The 19,626-nt window shown below is 41.9% G+C and overlaps 1 protein-coding gene across 1 annotated transcript in view; it reads left to right on the plus strand.

Moving 5' to 3' along the window:
* Window positions 1-19,626, plus strand: part of Usp25 (ubiquitin specific peptidase 25) — a 108,873-nt gene that overhangs the window by 12,897 nt on the left and 76,350 nt on the right. The window contains exons 2-3 of the mRNA XM_051150149.1: window positions 10,709-10,786; window positions 14,085-14,229. Of these exons, the coding sequence (XP_051006106.1) occupies window positions 10,709-10,786; window positions 14,085-14,229 (223 nt within the window). The remainder of the gene's footprint in view (window positions 1-10,708; window positions 10,787-14,084; window positions 14,230-19,626) is intronic.

The raw sequence follows: 19,626 nt of genomic DNA on the forward strand, positions 1-19,626 counted from the left end.
AAAATTGTATTATTGTTTTTGTGTGCCCATGTGTGTGAGGGCCAGAAGATTAATGCAGAGTCATCAGTTTCTACTGAATTTTCTGAGGCAGGTCCCATACCTGGATTCGCAGTTCTGTGGTTGCTCTAGGCTACCCCAGAGATCCTCCTGACTTCACCTTTCCAGTACTTAGGTTTTAGGCCCAGAACTGAAGACATATTTAGTGGTAGTACACTCGGCTGTAAGGTCTTGGGTTCAATCATAGTAACCCTGTCTCCCATTGCCCCCCACAAAAAACGTTTTTGCGTGGTTACTGGATACCCAAGCTCAAGTCTTTAGGCTTAGTTGGAAAGGTTAGGCCCCGAGCCATATCCTCAGGTCCTAAAGCATGTTTATTTCATTAGTATAAAGGGCATTAATTAATTAATTAATTATGAAAATGTAATATAGATAGAGAAATGAGATGGGTGCTAGTGGCTCATGCCTTTAATCCCAGCACTGGGAAGGTAGAGGCAGGCAGCTCTCCAGTTCAAGGCCATACTGGTCTACTGAGCCACGAATTCCAGGACAACCAGGGCTACACAGAGAAACCCTGTCTCAAAAAAACCAAAAAACCCAAACAAATAACAAACAGACACAAAAAGAAATTAGAGATGCCTAGCATTTTAAATGGATAAGAGAAGTATATTTGTATCAAGAACAAGCTAAACGGTTATTTTACTTAAACCACGGATATGGAAGTGGAAATATATGACTTGATTCTCCAAATTTTGTTTACCTCCATGTTTTCTAGAATGTAGGTACTCTAAACTCAGAGCATGTTCTAAAAGGCGTTGCCAGTTTGGTTTTTTTTGAGCTGTTATGTATGATGTTCCCATAGAAACCATGTTTGTTCGTGTAGAGTTCTGATTTGGCCCCAAAATGTGCTTTGTTTTTAAAGGAACTTCGGTTGTAGTGCTGTGTAATCACATTCTCTGGGAGAACTGCGTTGACAGTTTCTACCTATAACTATTTTATCTGCTGTTTAATAGGGGTGGAGAATTCAGGAAATGCTGTGGGCATGTTGCTGAAAGGACTGAGGGACTGGGTGACAGGTGTGGATAAGAATTCTTGGGTGAGAAGGATGGAAACTTATATTTGTATAGGACTAGGTGTCCTTCTTACTCTTGGCTAGTGACTTCCTATAGATCAAGTCATCTGTTTTCTTGTTTGTTTCCCCCTGAGTTACACAACTGCTATCTTAACATTGTTTTTGGGTTTTTATTTTTTAAGCACTATCTATCATATATTTTTTTTTAAAGCAAGAGAGTGAAATGCAGAGCTGCTGGTATTTCTAAGGTTAAATAACATGGTAAAAGACAGCCAAGTCGGCTGTCCGATTTCTGTGTAGAGGCCGAAGTGTTGCAAAGCCCCAAACAGAAATGCTTCACTTGGTGGTTGCAGGAAATATGTCATTGCCTGAACCACTCTGCAGATCACTCTGGGGATTATTTCTTAAAGTGAATAAAATGATCGCCAGACCAGAAGAATGGCAGACAAAATCAGTTTAGTTAATAAATTACCTAAACCTTGCTTGGTTTGAAAGCACGTGGAAAAAAAAATCTACCTTGCAAATGGCCGTATTAAAGAAAGATTTATTTTAAGGATAAGATAAATAAGCTGTGGATGTGCAGCCCAGGGTCTTCTTGTTTTACCTCTATGGTCTCCACCGCCTGTAATTTGGAATGAGTTAATTTATTTTTATTAAATATATGCTTTGAAAAGTTTTCTCTGCCTCAGCTTAGCCTTTTAGCACTTTGAGCATGATTGGCAGTACCTATGTCATAGAGTGAAATGAATGCAGTTCTAGAGAGAGCAGAGGATGGTGGTGAGAGCTCTCTTACCATGTGAGCTTGGTACCTGGGTTCTGGAATCTGTGAGTTAGAAAATTTGCTCAGTATTTCCGTAGTCCCTCTTTCCTGTGGAGGAGTTCAAGCCCTGAGACCGTGATTTCCTCTTTGCAAACCTGCTATATTAATCCTAAATAATATTCTTATTTAATTTAAATAAATAAATATGTTATAAATTGAAGAAAATAAATTTAATTAACCTGTGCTAATATTAACCCTTCCATATTAACATTAGTTAACACTGATTGAGCCCCTGTGTGCCGCACACTGCTAGGCACCACGAGCACAGTAACGGTCTAAAGAACCCTTCCCTTACTTGGCCTTATTAACTGGTGATTCACTTTTCTATGTTATATTAGAATTTATGCAAACCCAAAGAAAAATTGTAACTTACATAGATGGCAAGTGTACAAAAATCTTCGCATGAGAAAAGAGAATAACACTCTGTAGACTCCTGATGACAGGGGAGAGGGAAAGAGAGCGTGCAGGATAAGGCTGGAGATCACAAACCACTCGCATTTTAAAGGGGAGCTAAAAGCTGGGAAGAGGACTCACACACACACATTCCCTGGTGAAATCATAGAATATTTTATTTGAAGGGAAATAAAGCTTCAGGAAATGAGGATGTTCCTTCCTTTTTTTGCTTCCTATATGGCCAATGAGAGAAAGGTTTGAACTTAAAACACGAAGGTGTAGTGTGCAGAAAGTGGCGTGCCAACTGGGTGCTTCTGTAGATTTGACAGAATGCAGGCCCCTCCCACCTACCCTTCCTTTGGCTTTCTACAAATTAACCAGAGTCCACACTGCTGTCAGCTCTTGTCCCCTCTTCTGCCTCCTTTCCCTACTCTCTTCTTTCCCCTCTTTATTTTTCTTTCCTTCTTTTTTTCTTCTTTTTCCCCTCTTTAAAAAAAAAAAAAAACATTTCAGGGACTAAACATGAGCCTTTATTTAAGTGGCAGGAAGCAGGAGGAGTGGGTGGCACCAATCCCAAGGCTGCCATTGCTTCATGAGCTTGTTTGTACAAGACGGTGATGGACGAACTTGCCCAGATAGTGGCCTATCGTCTTTGGCTTGATTTCTACCTGGCTGTGTGTACAGGCTCACCACACTGCTTACCATCTCTGGCAGGAGGATCATGTACTTGAGGGGGTGGTCTTTACTACTTCAGGCTTTCACATGGGATGCTGCTCCTTCTGTGCCTTTCTCAGGTGCTTGAGTAGAGTGCTGCTTCCACCACGGGCTTTACTTCAGGCGCCATCTCTGCCTTTTGCGATATAACTGCATCATTTGCTCATAGGACAGGTCCAGTAGCTGGTCCCCTCCATGCTGTGGTTGGTGACTTTTGTAAAAGGTCTGTTTCCTCTGCTCCACTTCAGCCCTCTTGCCTGCAGCTCAGAAAAGAAAGTCAGTCGACCTCCCTCCCCACCCCGCCCCACCCCACCCTGCCCCACCCTGCCTTGCCTTGACTCCCTTTCCCTCCCTTTTCCTCCCTCCTTCCCTCCCTCCTTTCTTATTTGAGACAGGCTCTCCTTAATCCTGATGCAGCCCTTGCTGGCCTTCAGCCTGAAATTCTCCCACCTTAGCCTGCAGAGTGCTAGGACCACAAACCTGTGTGGTCCTAACCATCTTTAGTCATATGATACCTTTTTCATTCTCACGGAATTATTAAAAATCTTTTCTTTTATTTAAGCCACCTTTGACAGCTTTAAGTAATCATTCATGCTGCCTAGCCATCTTCAGTCATATGGCACTTTTTTTAGTCTCACAGAATAATTCACAGTCTTTGCTTTTATTTAAGCCACCCTTGAGAGCTTTAAGTAAGCCTTGGAGGGTTCTGGGGAAGTCCCCCTTGCCTGACAGAGGCCACGTTCCACATTTGAAGTTCTTTCAGTGAAGTAGTACTTATCATGAGAGACACATTATGGGAGTTTGCTGTTATCAAGAAGATGCAGTCTACATTTGAAGAGGAAATAGATCCATAGTTCCTCACCCGACAGGAGTAGTAAGAGAAGAAATAATCCTTTGGTGATAGGTAGTTTAGAGAGGCCTGCCACTTAGGGCCTAGGCCAGCCTTTGAGGTTTGAGTCTTTTATTTTTAGAAAATCTGAAGACTTTTTTCTAGAGGACATTTCAAATTTTGCTGCCCTCAGCTACTTTTGAAGGGACAGAGATCTTTGAGTTCCTTTTATTTATTTATTGACCCAATGGCTGACTTAAGAGTCGCTTAACTGTTAGTCTGTGGTTTTTTTCCTACATGGTAGTCAGTGTTGCTTTTCCACCCTTATCATTATCTGAGTATTTTGTGTTAGCACAACTGGGGTTTTGCACAGAGTTTTACTTTTTCCCATCATTGTTAATGACTGAGTCGAGAGAATCTGGAAAAGACAGGAGCTGTGGAACTTCAAAGCTGTTTTTATTCCCGTTACTGCATGTGCTAAGCTCTTGAAGACATCTCAGGGAGCGTCAGTGAGAATAACTTCTTGGGAACAGAGCACATGCTAAGATCATGAAGTGGAAACATTTAGAAAACAGTATTTTGTATAACAAGGGCACAATAAACAATTTATTCCCCCCCCCTACTCTTGCTGCTGGCGATCCCCAGTTTTGCATTCTAGGCAGTTATACTGATGTTCAGTATGGTGTCTTTAAGTTACCAAGTCTGGGCCTGGGGACTGGGCTGGTAGACTCTAAGTCCAGAGGGCTAGGGCTTATAGAACTAGGCTTTAGAACCAGAGACTTTTTACTTTAAACATGCAGATTGGAGTCTTGCAGTTCTAGTTTAACCACTGATGACGTCCAAATTTGAGCACCAGCTGCTTCTTTTTCAGCCCCAGAGAATGGAAAGACCAGCCACCAGAAGACAGGGTAGTGTGGTAGCTCCTGGTTGGGCTGTGCACAGTGGGACCTCAGTTCCTGAGTTACAGCGCGGAGGCCTCTTGTGTTGGGACGTTTGGATCCTGGCTGAGAGCAGCATTACAGCTCTCAGGCTTAGGGTGTTGGGATTTTGGCTCCTAAGGCTTCCGTCTCCTTGGAAGCCCTCCAGTGAGTAGAGCCTTCACTGCAGTTTGTCTTTGGCTCTTTTGCTCACTTACTTTCTTTCTTTCTTTTTTTTTTTTTCTTTTTAACACATTTTTATTGAAAAATAAAATAAGTCACATTACATCTCATTTTCTATCCCATCCCATGCATCCTCCCATTCCTCCCTCCCGCCCACTTTCATCCCAATCCCCCTTCCCTATGACTGTGACTGAGAGGGACCGTCTCCCCCTGAATATGGTGCTAGGGTATCAGGTCTCTTCTTGGTAGTCTGCTATCCTTTCTCCGAGTGCCATTGGGCCTCCCCAACAAAGGGACATGGCCAAATATGGGGCACCAGAGATCCTGTGAAAGTCAGTCCCTAGTCTCCATTTAACTGTGGAGAATGTTCTGTCCCTTGGCTAGATCTGGGTAGGGGTTTGATCTATCTGGTGCTATCTCAGAAAACTGAGAATGTGCACCTCACTTACTTTCTTTCCCCGGCTGCTTTCTGGAGCTGTGCACCTGACCTGTGACTGCTGCCACCTTGTGTTAGCAGTTTGGCTTACTTGACAAAGAAAAAGATAAAAACTGTTATGAAGGCTCTTGCCGGCCGAGAAGCCTTGTTCAGTGGTCTCAAGTCTGGTAGCACCAGAGACGGACTCACCCAAAAAGTGATCCACACAGGCCATGTGTAGCGAGGTGTTCCCACCACTCACGATACTGTTCTCCATGCGAGTGAAAGGTGAATGCTCCTGTTAATCAGGCCTTCTGTTTATGGTCCCTTTCTGGTTGGAGGGAAAATGGCTGCAGGGTCAGCCAGAGTCATCAGGCTGGTTTTTCTGAGAGTGCTGCTTTCTGAGGCTGGTGTAAGATTGGACTGATCCGTAACTGGAGCAGGTCTGCAGCAGTGGCTGTATTGGTCCCTGCAGCTGTTGAAATGTCATCAGAATAATTGTAAAATGTGTAGAAAAGCTAAGCTCTGGTGAGTTCATCTATCTGGTTGCCAGGAACGAGAGCTTCTTGGCTGATGCTTCTTGAGGTTTCTAACCATAGGGAGGCTCCTGCTATTCTGGTCTACTGTCCCTGGTTTTATTCATTGAAAGAGCATCAGATGGCTATTTATGATATAGACCTAAGTAAAGCTCAACACAGAGCTAGAAATCCTCACTTCCTTGTCTTTCAAGTGCTGCATCTTGCAGTTTTAGAAGGATGTCAGTGTGCAGTGAAAATAACGAGGAGGAGGTTGTGTGCATTGGCATCTTTGCTTACTGATTTCTGTGGCCTTCACAAACCACTGAATCTGTTGAATTCTGTTTGCTCTTTGGCCCAGGAATGGGAACACCACGTAGTACCTGCCGTGATTCTCTCGAAAGCACCTAAGAAATCCATACAAAGAGGCCCTTGGACCTCAGTAATGGCTGCAGGAGTAGGGGCTTGGGGTGGATCTACTTTGCATGTGAACTTGCTATGGAAGGAGAGGTCTGTGTACAGTGTGCTTCGTGGGAGTGAGACTGTGTCAAGCCACAGGTGTGATAAGTGGGAGGTGTCTTAGTCACTTTTCTTGCTGTGTCAATAAAATATAGAGAAGGAAGACATTTATTTTGGCTTACAGCTTTCAGAGGTACAGTTCGTCCTGCAGAGGAGGGATGGTAGCAGGAGTAGCAGTTGACTTGTCACATCCGGTCCACAGTCAGAAAGCAGAGAAACCATTGTGCCTCAGCCTCCTTTTTCTTTTTCAAATTCCAACTAGGACCGCAGCCCATGGAATGGTGCTGTGCCTTGAGGGTGAGTCTTTCCAGTTCAATTAACTGAATCTGGTAAATCTCTCACACACATCCCAGATTTTGTTTCCATGGTGATTCTAAGTCCAGTCAGGCTGATGGAAAAGATTAACTGTCACAGGAAGGTGCAAACCTTAGCAGACAAACTGGGATCATAATTCCAACAGCAACGTCAGCTATAGAGACACAGGCACAGGAGATGAGAGCATGGCTTGTGGGTCTAAGCGGAGGGCAACTCTGTCAGTCAGGTTGCTTCTCTGGGAATGTTCTCTGTTGCTCAGCGCATTCCATCTCTCCTAACTTTTTGTCAATTTAGCTAAGAAAATTGTCCCTAGCTTTTCTCCCACCTACCTCCCCTTTCCTCGTTTGCTACCACCTTGTTCCCTCTCTTCATTTTCAGTCCAAATTTGTGAAAACATAAATGATAGAAGAATAGGGCTTTTTTTGGGTAATGTATCAGACTGACTGTTCATTAAAAAAAAATGAAGCACTGAACATACATGGCAGAATTCTAAAGGCTCTGCTTCCCTCCACGCATTTCCCAGTGAACTCTGTATTAGCCAACTATTTCCGTAAAAATCACCTTAGTATTCAGCTGCTCACCAAGATATTGTCATCTGCTCACTGATGTACTGGTCAGCCGAGTGGTTCTTTTGAACCTCTGCTTCATTTTGGGGGGAAATTTGTGGAGCTATATCAGTTCCAACCATGTAAGTCCACCCTGTTTCTGCTTGCCTGCTACTGTTGATTGTGCTGTTGATGAGTGTCTATCTTCGCTGCCACAGGGAAATAGGTCTTTAGAGAAGGGCGCAGAGTCTGCGATAATGTGTTTGGGTGTTATTTGGTATGCTCCCGTGCTAGCCCAGTTATTTTATAGCCATGCATTCATCGTTGAGATACAAGGTTGTGTGCTTTATTCATACTGCTTCTGGGTTCACTTTGCATAAAATCATGGGAGGCACACTGGTCTAGGAACCGGTCTTTGGTGGAATGCTGATCTTCATATTATTCCATGCATATTGGCTCATCTTGTTACCATTAACGTTTCACAACGGCTTTCTTGGTTCAAGGATGTTTGGATTCCTTATCTTATTCCATGATTGTGAAGAATAGCCATGAATATTTCTACAAATAACTAATTTTCTTGGATTATTCAGTATTTTTTTTCTGACTGAATAATTTGCCATTCTGAAAACTAATGTAAATAAAAGTTGAGGTTGCAGGCGCAGGACCTTGCAAATAGGCCTGTGACATTTTCTTAGCATGCTTTGTTCACTAAACTGTTATATTACAGAAAATTTTCTGTGTGCTATTTTCATATAGCCTTAATTTATAATCTTGGCTATTGATTCCACTAGCAGTTTTAATGCTGTTTTTCTCAGTACAAATCAATAGAAGAGTTGATAGGTTTAAAGAGAATATGTTTTTTTTTTTTTATTTCAACCTGTTGATTGTCAGTTTGATTCTTTCATTGAGCTGTTGGGGTTTTCTTTGCCCTTTACATACTTTCCTTTTGTATTTTAATATTTATTATATTATTAGATAATTTTATCATCTTAGTTTCTTAATACAATTTTTATGGAAATAAATTTTTTAGGTCACATGGGGATCTTCTCTTGCCTAACCAGTGTCCGTCTGTCCTAATGCTTCTTCTTTTTGTTGCTTTTTCTCTTTTCTTTAAAAGAGTTAATGCATCTTTAATTTCACTTTTCAAATGGCTTTTGCCTACCGGAAAATTATTTTTCCAACTTTTATTAAGTTGAGTGCTTGAAATCATATCCTGCACTGTGAGACCTTTAACAGAAGAAGTCTTAAAGAAGTTTTTAAAGAAGGCAGGCTCTTTGTCCTTGGTTGGGTTTTCTAGAGCTTTTATGGGATGTTGGATGTGGGGACAATAATGGAAAGAACTTTTGTGGCTGCTTTTTTAAAAAATTTAACCATTGTTTTGGGCGTCTTATACTTTGTCACTTAAACATTTCAGGTGTATTTTCTATGGAAAAAGATGTTTCCCTACTATAACGCACTCAGGAATGTGACATTAATAAAGTGTCATCCATTGAGCAGATTCCATTGCTTCTTGTGTCAACTCCACTGACGCTCTGCAGGGCATGCAGCAGTGTTGGCCATCTGCAGGGCATGCAGCAGTGTCGGCCATCTGCAGGGCATGCAGCAGTGTTGGCCATCTGCAGGGCATGCAGCAGTGTCAGCCATCTGCAGGGCATGCAGCAGTGTCGGCCATCTGCAGGGCATGCAGCAGTGTCGGCCATCTGCAGGGCATGCAGCAGTGTCAGCCATCTGCAGGGCATGCAGCAGTGTCGGCCATCTGCAGAGCATGCAGCAGTGTCGGCCATCTGCAGAGCATGCAGCAGTGTCGGCCATTTGCCAAGCATGCAGCAGTATTAGCCATCTACAGGGCATGCAGCAGTGTTGGCCATCTGCAGGGCATGCAGCAGTGTTGGCCATCTGCAGGGCATGCAGCAGTGTCGGCCATCTGCAGGGCATGCAGCAGTGTCGGCCATCTGCAGGGCATGCAGCAGCGTCGGCCATTTGCAGGGCATGCTGTAGTGTCGGCCATCTGCAGGGCATGCAGTATTGTTAGCCAGCCTCCATTGTTGCATTGTGTGGCAGTACTTGTGGATTTTCCTTCTGGCAGAGATTCAGTCTTTGTCTTTGATAATATAGATTTTTTTTCGTTTTGTTCAAGACAAGGTTTCTCTGTGTCATCCTGGGGTTATCCTGAAACTCAGAGGTCCTCCTACCTCTGCCTCCCAAGTTATGGGACTAAAGGCATACACCACCACCATGCTGGGTGAGAAAGGCATCTTAACAACTAACAGAACAATTCTTTTCCTCTGTATTCCTTGTTTGAGGTGTTTGGTCACTCATCATAATGGGATGTAGGTTTTGAAGCTGTTGTCATCCTGTCATAGGTTGCAGTGTGTCAGAATGAAATACAGTCAATATGAACGTTGATTTCTTTGTTAACGTGGGGAGTATCAGGTTTCCCTCTACTGAGCTACTTTTTCTCTTTATACTTTGCAATTTGAAACTTTTTAAACACTCCTCTTCTCCACAAGTTTTCACCTAGTAGGTTAGGCATCCTCAAAGATTCCCGTCTAAATCACTACTGAGTAAAGGATAAACCATTTTGAAGTAATAATTCAAATAATGTAGGAGGCCTACATTATTTTAGGGGGTAAGCTTGTTTTCTGTCTTATATTTTTTTATACTTTATTTCATAGTGCTATTCTACAACTTGAGGGAACCATGTTTTAAGTAATAACCTAAAAACCATGTACAGGGATTTTTCATATAAGATTATTGAAAGCTTTGGTAGTTGCGTCCTGGTGTTCTGCTTAGTTTAGGGATTCCGTAGAAGAGTAGACTGTGGAGGGAAGGGAAGGAAATGGATCAAAGCAGTCCACCTGAGGACCTTTCTGACAGATATTTTTCTTTCTATTCACTGGCTCCTTGGAACTTAGATGTATCTACTGGCTTATTACATAGCCTGTAAAGTGCACATCTCCTGACTGGATGGACCAGAATTATTTCCAGACTTAAGCCACGGACAAATGGTTCTGTTTCTTGCTGAGACATCATCTGACGGGATGAAAACTGATAACTCAGCAAGGCTGCTTGGGAAACAACGTAGAATTTGAGGTGTAGAGATATGAAAGTACAGGCACGGTGGCACTCAATCTTTAATCCCAGCACTGCAGAGGTAGAAACAGGTAGACGTCTGTGAGTTCAAGCCAGACAGATCCATATGAGTTTTAAGTTAGCCAATGCTATATAGTAATACTCTGTCATAAAAAAAAAAAAAAAAAAAAAGACTGGGAGAAATATGAGAGTAGTGTAAGGGCTCGCCCTCCCATGTGTGATGTGTGGGGTCTTTCTTTGTTCCAAATGAGTGTCACCTTTATTCTGTATCTTTCAAGCTCTACATTTGTTTCTCTTCCTTTTTTCTCTGTAAAATAAAATAGCCTTAAAATATTTCCATTGTTCCTAATGTAATAATTATGATTTTTTTCTGCCCTCTAGCACCAGCAGACATTTTTGAATCAGCTGAGAGAAATAACTGGCATTAATGATGCCGAGATACTGCAGCAAGCCCTGAAGGTATGGCCTTTTCTTATAGCTTACATTTGTGGCATATTTTTGTCTCTGTTGTGTACTGTATAAGAAAGCTGAGCCTCTTAGTTAAACCACATAGTATTAGTAGAGATAGCGGAAATCAATATGGTGTAAAGTGAGAGTCTCCTTTCATGTGCTGCAGTTCTAAACAGGTAAATTTCATATCATCTTGGAGTGATGTGTAACCTTTCTATATCAGATACTATTTTTGAAGAATAGTAGGGCTCAGTCCCAGTGTTAATGAATTTTGTTATTTGGCCATGTTTTAATATATGAATGGGGCTCAGTGTTGGCATCAGCGTAAGACGTGAAAGAGGAACACGTAGAGTCCAAAGCTTTTCCTTATGGGAATAAGAAATATGCACTCCTTTCAGTTACCACGTTGATCATGATAACTTCATTCAGGTAATCATTCCTCCAGGATATTCAACCTCAGATTGCAGTAGCATGTGTAGTAAAGCCAATGTGTCATTTTGGTCTGTTCCCTACGGAGGTGCTAGACGAGTCAGATCCCATGGAGAGTTCACAGTGAAAATGATTAAGCGAGTGAAGTATATGCTTGAATTAGACCTGTATTTTGAATTCATTTGTGTGTTGTTTTTCTTTCATCGCTGTAGTCACACGTATAGCCCCAAACCTTTGTAACTTAACCAATGCAAAAGAAGTTAAAATGGTCCCTGATTCTGAGCCAGAGGGTCTTTAATTTCTAGAGTTTGTTTGTTTGATGGGTGTAACAAAAATCGTCAATGATCGCGATAACCAGTGCTTACTGAGTGCCAGGCAGTGTGGACCAGGCAACTTTTACTTCTTAATGTGGGTTAGTTAATTTAATCTTGTATTTGCAAGAGATAAGTACCCCCATTCCCCCCTTTGAAGGTGAGGAAACTGGGATGTTAAAAAACCCATCCCAGGTCACACACACCATGCGTGCAAGAGCTGGAATGGAAGCTGCAGCAGCCGTTGGCAGGCGCCTGGATAAGGCCATGGCTGCTGCTTTGTTGGGAGCTTTGCGTTCTCATATTTGCCAGGAGGACACTGATGAAACGTCGTTGTTGAGGGTACCAATCCAGAGCTGTACAAGTTGCCACTAGAAGAAGCGCAAGGGCAGCGCCTCACGTGTTAGGAGTTTGACATTTAGATGATTGCCAGTCTTCCTTCCATTCTGTGACTAACCCACTCCAAGTCTATTTTCAGAAAACATCTTCCCCAGGAGCTCACAAAGGATGAGACTGTAGCCCATCACTTTGCTATTGTAGATTTGGAGGAAACCTCTTCCCTTTTTCAAATTTGAGAAATATAGATCAAATCAAGTCTTGTCCATATTCCTTAGTATGAGTCCAGGAAGCTTTGGGAACCAGAGTCACGGACATTATTGTCTGTATTTGAAAATACTGTTAAGTTACTTTTCTTTCTCCTGTGGCCAAATGCTAACAAAAGCAACTTAGGAGGGCTGGAGTGACAGCTGAGCGGTAGAGCTGTGGAGCACTGGCTGCTCTTGCGCTGGAGCGGCAGCTCAGAGGTGACGCACTGGCTGTTCTCCCAGAGGGCCGGATTTTGGTTCTCAGCACTCACATCAGTTGGCTTGCAGTCATTTGTAGCTCCAGCTCTTGCGGCTCACATTCCCCTCTGCATGCATTGCTCCTGTTACGTGTGCATAAACACACACACACACACACACACACACACACACAGACACACAGACACGCACACTTATTTCCAGACAGCCAATTAGAGGAGGAAGGGTTTGTTCTGGCTCACAGTGCAAGAGGACTGTCTCACAGCAGGGAAGTCATGGTGGCAGGAGCTTGCGGGTCCAGACTCACAGGAAGCAGAGTTGGCGACAGTGGGCCTGAGTGCTATCTGTGTAAGTCCTTCACCATCCAGAGGTTCCTTAGTTCACCGAGCTGCACTCCCTAGAAAGTCACCCAATTCCCACACAAATGCTACCATCAGCTGGGAACTTTTATCCAAACACAGGAGCCCATGAAGAGCATTTTATATCCGAACCATAGCAAGAATCTGTACTTAGCCATACAACGTAAACAACCACCACGTTGTGAAACTCCTGCTGTGTCTGTGTTTTCATTATATGGTGCAGGGCATTCAAAACACTTACCGCATGTCTTGACACATAGCAAGTGCTTTCTCAGTGTCAGCTGTCACTACCGCACTTCACGTTTATGAGTAACGTACTTATCTAACAGTGGCCTGTTGTAAACTTGTGTCTTGATGAGTCACTTAAGAGTCTCGTAGTGGGTGTAAAGGAAGCTGACTTTAAAGCAGTCTTGTCGCCTTCCCTTAACTACCTGCTAGAGTGAGATCTGAGGCAGGTTTCGGATTTTTCATTCTTTTGGTTGTTGATACTTTTGCAATTATCTTGATGCCTGTATCATGCCTTGCTTTTAATAGATTAGCAATGATATAAGACTCTGTTGCTATAGTTTTATTTTTAATGCATAGTCAGCGCAGGCTTTTTCAAGTGAATATTATATGGTGTCCAAAATGCTCTACCTGCTTCCTGCTTAACCCTTCAGGCGTCTTTCACTCTGGCTTCTGATACAGAGCTGACTTGAATATTGTCTGAGTTTATTGTGTTCTCTCAGTTAGCTGCTCTGAGCTACTATTACATATGCCTTATCATTGGCCTCTTAGGGAATTGAAAGATAAAGCTGAGCAAGTCCTCTGCCTTCTGTTACTTCTAAGTAAACATTCGCATATTTTGGTCAGGTGCGTTTTTGATGTGTACTGGTGTGTGTGTGTGTGTGTGTGTGTGTGTGTGTGTGTAGAGTTGTCATCTCATGGCAGTGAATATAGTATTTTTGCCTAGTTCTCATGCCTCTCCATATTATCACACACCAGTACCTCCCATGTCCTAAGAATTCTTGACATTTTGTTTGTTCTGAGGTGTACATCCAATACCCATGTTAGAGGAGCTATATTTTAAATATTCACTTTTTATTCTTACAACAAAATGCAAAGGAAAAAAATCTAGATTACTCATTTGTTTACAATTAGAAGTTTATGATTGATTGGACAGAAAGTAATAGAAAACTATGAAAATGGAGAATTGATTAAAGCATTTGTATTAGATGTTTTGATAATGAATATCAAATAATGAATATAGTTTTAAGAAATGAATTAGAGTTGATAGGTAGTAAAAATTTTACTATTCCTTATCAAAATGATTTTGGCTATAAAATATAGTGAAAAAATTGCATACATTTTGTTTGATTGCATGCCATTACTCCAAAACCACTGGATGTTTCTTTCTTGATGTTTGAAGGATAGTAATGGAAACTTGGAATTAGCAGTGGCCTTCCTCACTGCAAAGAATGCCAAGACCCCGCCTCAGGAGGAGACGTCCTACTATCAGACAGCGCTTCCAGGCAACGAGAGGTACATCAGTGTGGGAAGCCAAGCAGATGCAAGTAAGTTCTCCTTAATGTTTTATACACGATTAAGGTTTTTCTTGGTAATGTATCAGCTTTACTCATTAAGCAGAGGTGAAGCGTGAGATCAAAAATGAATGGATATAAATATGCACTAGACACTTACTTATCTTCTAGACAGTCTTATTTAAGTTAGAGATCCTTTTATGATCATATAGAATTCATGCCTTTGGAATATAAAACAACTGTGGGGATCATATACCCAAAAAGTGTAGAATTTTAAGTAGGCAGTCATTTGTGTATTCCAACTTTCAGGAGATGCTGAATATTGCACTGAGGTACAAGCTTATAAGTTTAGTATATTATAAAACTTTCCTCCCTCACTCCACATTGAAAATATTTAAGGAGAAGCTTATTATCATTTAATCAAAATAAAGAGACACACTAAAAACTTGGGAGAGATGTGGGAGATGCCATACCCTCTCAGTTGCGTCTGATGACAATCATGAGAGCCCTACACTTTCCCTTGGACACTCAAGTCAAGATATGTGAGAGACTTTGCCCAAGGCCGTGGCTTACACTTATCTTGTGAGTATTTTCATGAAGCGCTCAAGGGCCTTTCAGTCTATGCTACTCTCTCCAGTAACCTTACCATGGTCTGTTAACTGACATAAGAGAATTGCGAAAGTGTGTGCCAGGCCATGGTTTTAGTCTTCGGCTCCCCCAAATACAAAAACAGAATACATAAAATGTAAGCCTTCATTTTATGTGTTAGAGATTGAGACAGGAGATCACTAAGGTGTTTGAGGAGCATTTCCGGTTTCATCCCAAGGCTGTGACAATTATGAGAGAAGCAGAGAGAGTCCACTTCCCTTCCGCTTTCCATGTCGGTAGCAGGTGATGGGAGGAGTGCTGCATGCACGAGGCCAACCCCCTTGCTTATGTCAAATTCAGGGTAAACTGAGGCTTTGCCTCAAATTCATCTCTAGTCTCAGTTTCTCCTGTTTTCTCACCTTACTTTACACTGGCAAGAATACAGAATGAGTTGAAGTTCCCAGCACTGCGTGCCACTTACTCCTCCAGCGTTTGCACTGGCTGTTCTTTCAGTCACAAACTGTCTCTAATCTTTCCCTTTCCAGTCTGTTATTTTGATCTTAAGAGTTAGCTCAGCAGCTGTTTGTTGGAGAACGTTTTCCCTGTCCTCTTGCGTGGAAGAAGTGTTTCCCAGCATCCAGGGTGTGCTTCTAAGCACTGTCATTTGGAAATCATTTGGTTGAACACAGATGCTAGTACATTTTGCATAGAAAAACAATCTTTTTTAAAGACTAACGAAAAAGAATAAAATTGAGAAACTTGTTGATGTTGGAAGAAGCTGGGAGAAAGGGAAAGGGCCTAATTACAGGCAGAGTGTGTGTAGGGGAACAGCATCCAGGTCGATGGTGGAGAAAGGAACAAATTACATAGTTTTTTAAAAAAGAAAAAGAAATGGAAGGAAAAAAAACCATGTAGTTTCGAATGAAGGCAATAGTTAAAAAGGGCAAACTGGCAAATAGTCTCGTTTCCTGCTCTGGTTGGAGACGATTTTCGAAGGTCACTAGCAAGCCCTTGCTGTTAATGATACATTCATGACATGAAGATCAATGGCCGGAGGAAAAACTGGACTTGCGAGACTGTCCTAATGGAAGGCTGACTTGCTGTACAAAAGGACAAAATGCTACTTAAGCCAAGTGACGGCACCAGTCCAGGACTTTTGGTAAGGACCAGTGAAAATGCTGTGGGACACCCAATAACAACTTGAGTAGGTTTCAGCAGAGAGAGTACAGAAGGCAGATGTCTTGTGATAACTAAACCCCTCCCCCCCCCCGTATATCTATAGCTCTAGAAAAATGTGTGTAACTTTACTTTTACTTGGAGTGAACAGTAGATAATCGAAGTTCTGCATGTACCTCAGCTGATTGTCATTGTTAGTGCCTTGTTTGTGCTGTGGTTTTGTGATAGAGTGAGTGTATTGTGTTAAACTGGAGGCTCACTAGGGTGGTGCGTCCATCATGTAGACTAGTGATTATTGAGCTATAGCCCTGTTGAAATTTAATGGGGTGGTGCTTGTACAGTGTCCCTGTAGGTCACACTGGAGTATCATCACTCTTAGCAGCAATACTTGTATTCTGTTTTGTAAAGTTAGTGGAAGCACAGCTGTTGTTAGGACATAGTCTTGATTCAGTAAGCTTCGTGAGATTGTGAGCTGAGTAAGCAAAGAGACACACAGGAGATTATTGACTGCAGTTATGGCTGAGAAATGAAGGGTTTGTGCATTTCTATTTTCAGTTTTTATGGAGTGTAAGTAAGCTTGGGCACAGAAGGAATGATGTGAGATCCTTGGTACAAATGAGTGTTTAAGTGCAGACTTGCTCACAATACTGAGTGCTGAAGCAATAACAGCAGGGGTCTCAGAGTGAGGGATTTCTCAAGGGGCTGATGGGGATGGAAGTGTTTCACTTTCCAGTGCTTTCTTAATTTTACTTGAAGCACATTGGTGTTTGAAACTCTACTATCATTTGTTTCAAGTATGGCAACATTTTATTTTTAGTAAATCACTACTTTTCTTTTTCTTCTCCCTCAGCCAAGGCTTGAGGGTAAATGAAGTTACGTTCCCAGCCTGTCCCCTGCTGGCCTCTGTGCTGGCAATACTCTTTATTCTGTACTGGAAAAGTCATATGCTAAGTACACATGATACTGCCTTGATTGATGTAGGCTGGCATATAACTGTCTGTACCCAAAGCCTCTCTTAGGGAAGAAGCCACGATGGTTTCTGAAAGTTCCCTTGGCACTGCGGCTGAATCTTTAATCATGCATCTTCTGACAATCAAAGGCAATGGGAAATTACATCTCCTGATTTGAAGAGCATTTATATTTGGGCCCTTTCCTGTAATATTGAAGAATTAATTATCCTCACAATACTTTTAATATTAGTGAAGAATTGGTTACCTTTTCAATACTTTTAAAAGAGCAGAACCATTTCATCCTTCTAATTTCATGTTTTAGTTTTCAGAGGAAACCTTACAATTTCAAGGAAATTTGCACTCTCAACTTCAGAGCTACTGTACTGGGTAACCTTTGGTAACATTTGCTGTTATAATTTAACACTGTGCCATATTTTGAGAAGAGGCTTAAATTATTTGCAATATAATTAGCAGAAGTTCTAGACCTTTTCATAGCTTACATAATCCTGACCCATCTTAGATAGCACATTTTCAAAACAATGCCTCCTACTCCTAGCTTCAGTTCGGAATACAACTATATGAGATCGTGCAGTAATATCCTTTGCTGCAGAATATGCTTCACACATATGGAGGCCCGAGTTTGAATTTCCCAAATCCACATGCAAAGCTTCTGTGTAATTCCGGGGCTCTTGGGGGCAGGACAATGCGTCCACCAGCTCTTACTGGCTTCCAGCCTAGAGCTAAGGTTAGTGATAGACCCTATCTCAGGGAATATTATGGGATGTAATTGGTCAGGATACCTGACATATGCCTCTGGCCTTCTGCACACACGTCAGCCCCCACCACATGCACAACTAAATTGGACTAGCTTACAGTGCATGGTATCGGCTATCCTAAGTGTACTTAAGAGTCAAAGGGACATTATGATTTTTTTGGGTCTTGGCACACATTTTCTTAGCCATGACTATACAAAGGGTTTGGCCCAGTATTAAATTTAATAGTAATATTTTTATACCACGACTATTAAATTGTTTTAAACTTTTTTAAAACAGGACAAAAACAGTATATGTCCTCCAGAGCAAGATGCACTGCAGTTGAGCACTCAAAATATGGATCAAAACATAAGAGGGATTTGGGTAGGTAATCATAATGTAGAAAGTAATATGGCATTACTAATCTTTAGAGAAACTGGTATTGCACACTGAAAGGAGTACTAACTAAGTAGTATACTCCTCAAACATTTGAATTGCAGTAGGTGCCCTCCATCCATACAACCTGCATTGCATTCAAAATGAGGGAAAGCACTAGGTTCCTCCTAGAATCAGGAAACTGTTGATTGCTTGGCCAGGGTGATCTGTATACTACTTCTGTTCTCACCGCTAAGGATTTTATCAATGGAATCTTACCTTTTTCCATTCCTCACAGTATTAAAACAAAAACAAACAAACAAACAAAAAAACCTTATGTAGGAAAAAAATCAATTCAGAGGAAGTTACAACTCTGTCTAGAACTTTCTATTGCATCAAACTATTTTGGCCCTTCGCTAGCTGCCAAATTCGAGCTTAGAGCGAGATGAGGATGGTGTGAGGATGTGTAGCTGATTAGAAGCACGAAGGTGGCCTGGGGAACGACCTGGATAATTTTCCAAATTTATTTCATTCTTTTTCAAGTGGGGCTTATATTTCCGAGGCTGCCCTGAAAGTCTCCCTCTGCTTCTCCGCTGAAACGCTCCTTAGTTGTAAGAGAATGGCAGCCGTGAGCTATCACTGTCCGGTAGTTGTTGCCTAACGTGGAATATTAGCTTTAGTTTTTCACCATCCAAGTTGAAAGGCACAGAAAATTAGTTTTTGAATGACTCCCCAAATCCTTTCCCTTTTCTTCCTTACAGATGCTACCATTATGAATTTAGTAGCTGTTATTAAAATCACATGTATATTTGGAACAGCTAAGGCTGTCCAGTATAGTTGTCAGTAATAAAATTTAAATTTTAAAAATGTTGAAATATACAATATCTCATAATAGTGTAGGAAGACTTGTTCATACAGCACAGTCTTAGAGACTGAGCTCAGCAGTCAGAATAGTGGGACCGTTACATGAAAGCTAGTGAGTCAGAGTGGGGAAGAATTGGAGAGTGGAGAAAGCACGTTACATACATATGTCTATTTATATCAAAGTATTTTTAAAATTTATCTCCTCTGTTCTCTTTGTAGAAAATGGGAACATATACATTGTTATTATTGTTACTACATTTACCCCACTTTAAAAGTTGTTTCATATTTGGGTATGAAATTTCTTTCTTTATTTCTTTTTTTTTTTTTTGTACATAAATACTGAGTTTTCAGTACTTTTAGGGACGTTTATAAGCCATGGAGAGAAACGGTCTCTGTTTTCTTACGGAGCATAGTGAAGAATAGTAATGCCCATTCTCAGAGGCTCACAAAGAACACACGAGCTGAGCCAAGATGGTGGCATGGGTGCGGTCGTGCTTGGGAACAGGAATTGCTATTTTAGGTTCTGTCCTCAGAGAATGCTTTTCGGGTGAAGTCACATTTAAACAGATACCTGAGGGAAGGGAGGAAGGGAGTCCCAGGGCTGTGTGAGAGGAATGAATCCCAGGCCCAGCCTGAGGCGGGATTGCATGTGGCTCCTGAGATGAGCATCGAGGCCGGAAGCTGCTGAGGCTGGACTGGGGAGGTTCCGCGGGGCTCGCCGACGA

Source organism: Acomys russatus, chromosome 8, assembly GCF_903995435.1.
Source record: "Acomys russatus chromosome 8, mAcoRus1.1, whole genome shotgun sequence".
Taxonomy (NCBI): Eukaryota; Metazoa; Chordata; class Mammalia; order Rodentia; family Muridae; genus Acomys; species Acomys russatus.